At 47.8% G+C, this 3,040-nt stretch overlaps 1 protein-coding gene across 1 annotated transcript in view; it reads right to left on the minus strand.

The window, feature by feature from the left end:
• Nucleotides 1–1,751: 1,751 nt before the first annotated feature.
• Nucleotides 1,752–3,040, minus strand: part of SLX4IP (SLX4 interacting protein) — a 168,453-nt gene continuing 167,164 nt past the window's right edge. The window contains 2 exon segments of the mRNA XM_007472044.1: nt 1,752–1,814; nt 1,817–2,063. Coding sequence (XP_007472106.1) covers nt 1,752–1,814; nt 1,817–2,063 — 310 coding nt within the window.

A 3,040-nucleotide genomic window follows, 5' to 3' on the forward strand; every position in this document is an offset into this window, starting at 1 on the left:
GGAGGAGCCACTAATTAATCTTAAGCATGAACTTACACTGTGTCTACCTCCATATTCTTTTATATTGTTGGGCTTTCTCTGGGTTATTTTTTGCTATTAACTCCTACACTTTGGGGAATATACCTGATTTTCCTTGTTACTAGGGAGGTACTGCTTCAAAGGACCACCCAATGTTGAGCAGGAAAAAAGATACATTCGATGGGTGGCCTCTGCATATGGTTTCTTCCTTATTTTAGAATGAAACTGGGTTAAGAAAATCTACTGTAGGTGTCCATCCAAAATAAGTCATTGCTATGATTCACTATGTGACATTTCAGCAAGCCCACTGGAGACAACAGTGGGTGATACTGCAGATGGAAGGCTCCTGGTTTGAAATTTAAACTGCCTGTGAAGCCTTCCAAGTGGAAAACCGCAAACTCTGGCCGCTGAGTTCCACTTGGGTTCTTGTCTGTCCTGAACTTAAACCAGAATCTTAGAGGTGGCGGCAAGGGCACGGACATGCCTGAGCTACAAGCAAGAACAAGCTTCTCCCACATCTTCCCCTAATGTTGGGCTGAATTATATGTAAATGTCCTGCAACTCTTAGGATAAAGTCACAGCTCCCTGGGCTCTGTGGCCGCCCTGCTTAAGAACCTGGGAACAGAGTGACTCATACACTGAACCCAGGTGCTTTACAGGTTGGAGGGGGCATGACGGGTTCATGTCCACACGTGGGCCCCTGCCGATGTGCTGGAGGCCAGAATTGCCAGGCTGGAGGGAATCAACACTAGGGACTCTCCAATTAGCCCGGTGGTTCTCGAACGTGGGCAGGTTTCAGAATCCCCCAGAGTTTCTCATTCTGTAGGTCTGGGTGGGACCCAGGCTCTGCATTTCTTCCACAGATTCAGACCATGATGCTGGTGCCACAGGCAGACAGTGTGAACCGCTAGCCCGTTCCTCCAGCGCTGCCCTCCTCAGGCTGAAGGGCAGGAGAACAGACCAGCAGCACCGTGGCCTGCCGTGTGGCCCGTACGTGGATGTGACAAGGAAGCACAAGACTGGTTTCTTCATGCGGTTCCTTCATGGACACTGTCACTGCCAACAAAGCGAGTGGCTATTTATCATTAAAGTAAATTTCTGAAGACAGTTATAAAGTGTGAATGAGAAAGTAGCAATGCTGTCAGAACAAGCACGTAGGCTCCTGGAGGCCGCTGCTTTGAAAGCTGACCCCAACGCAGGTATATATTTTCTATTTAAAACAATCATTCGAATTCCTTTAAATTCACGGCATCGAGACACACTGCTCGTTTGTCACAGGCTTGGCCACTACATCCTCAACTACGAGTTTGCAATCTTCTTCCGTAAGTTAGTGGCCTTTCGTACTTCTTTCTTTTCTTGCTTGGGCTGCCCCGAGTCGTAGCTAATCTTTCAGTGTTTGTGGCTGAGCCAGTTTGCCGTGCCTGCCCTGGCTTATTTTTCATAAGATGTCTGGAGGAGAGATTTTCCAAAGCATGCAACTCTTCATTAGACGAGGTTTCTGCCAAATCTCGTTTCAAAAGTAACCCCGGATCTGACAGCTCTGAAGTTGGCAAAACCTTGACAGCTTTGTTTTTTTCCCCCCCACTATTATTTCCCTCGGGACTAATCGATCACTTCCAAGAGAAGCTCTCTTGCGGTGGTCGGCGTCTTCCACAGAGCCGTGGTTCCTGCGTTTCTGTTGTGCTCTGGCCCCTCGTGGACTTTGTTTTGGACCCGGGGATGCTGACTCACAGCTACAGACAGGGCTCCCGCGAAGAAGCCCCGTCTCTAACCGCGTCCCAGGATGAGGTTTCTGCTGGTGGCTGGTGCCTTCTGGCGGGGGCTGATGAACTTTCTCCAGCTTTGGAACAGGAAGCCCCCGGTGGCTCTCAGCTGCCCTTATGTAAGCCTTCGCCTGTCCCGTGGACGGGGGACCGGATGGGGCCTGGCTGTCCCCCCTCTTCTGTGCTACCTCCGCAATCACTGAGTCACTGGATGTTCCCACACTGTTCCTGCTGCTCCGTGATTTGCTCACGATGCTCCTTTCTGTTTCAGTTCTGTTCACACTAAAACAAAGAAAGATTTTTTTGTTTTGTAAAGCTGTAATGGCCAGGTTTCCTCCAGGTCCCCCTTGTCACACTTCTTACACTTGAAGCAGGACGCACGTGCTACTCTCCCTTCTCCTCACCCCTCGGCCAATCTAGGAAGATCCCCAAGTGTATATTTACATGCAGACCAGATCAAGCAAGAGCCATCACATTCTGCAGTACACTAGGACACACTTTATTTATCCATCACTGGGTTATCAATGGAGTTATGATGGAGTTCATATTTTAACTAAGGCTGAGAGGCATTCATTTCAGATGTTAAAGATCGATATTGCCTATATTTAATACACTGATTTTTTTCCCAGAAGTAAATGCTCAAATATATCCAAAGCACAGGCTCTGTGTGTGTGTGTGTGTGTGTGTGTATAAGAACATGCTTGTACATACACAAACCCCCTTTCTACAACACACATACAACTGATAATGTAAACTGCACTCTAAGTAAGTGTGAAATTCACTTGGAGGAGCAGGATAGAAGCTGCCCAGGGAGAATTCAGAGACTAGAGCCTTGTGAATGGCAAGAAGTTTCTTAAACCACCAAACCCGAAATAATTGAGACTAAAATATTTCTTTAGCCTAAGCTTTAGTCTGGGAACCAATACATATGTCTGTGTTCTTACTGTTGCTTTGAGGGGCCCGAGGATTATCACAATGACACGAGGGTCAGAACAGGCACCTTAGGAAAGGAGTGTATTTTTTCAGATCTGTCTGGGGTTGCTCGGAAAGTTGTACGAAATACCCTCAACAGGTGCTTTTCATCTTCAATGCGCTTGTCATTAATTACTCTCTGCAACACACCTGTGAAGCAAGGCCTTGCTCCCCACTGTCCAGAAGCGAGAGAAAAAGAGTTTGGAAGGAGGAAAAGCCAGTCTGTGACTTAGAGTAGGGTCAGTGCCACAGAGGCTTCTGTGATTAGGGTCCGAGCACTCCTGCTG

The sequence above is a fragment of the Lipotes vexillifer genome, unplaced genomic scaffold (assembly GCF_000442215.2).
Source record: "Lipotes vexillifer unplaced genomic scaffold, Lipotes_vexillifer_v1.1 scaffold137, whole genome shotgun sequence".
NCBI classification, from domain to species: domain Eukaryota; kingdom Metazoa; phylum Chordata; class Mammalia; order Artiodactyla; family Lipotidae; genus Lipotes; species Lipotes vexillifer.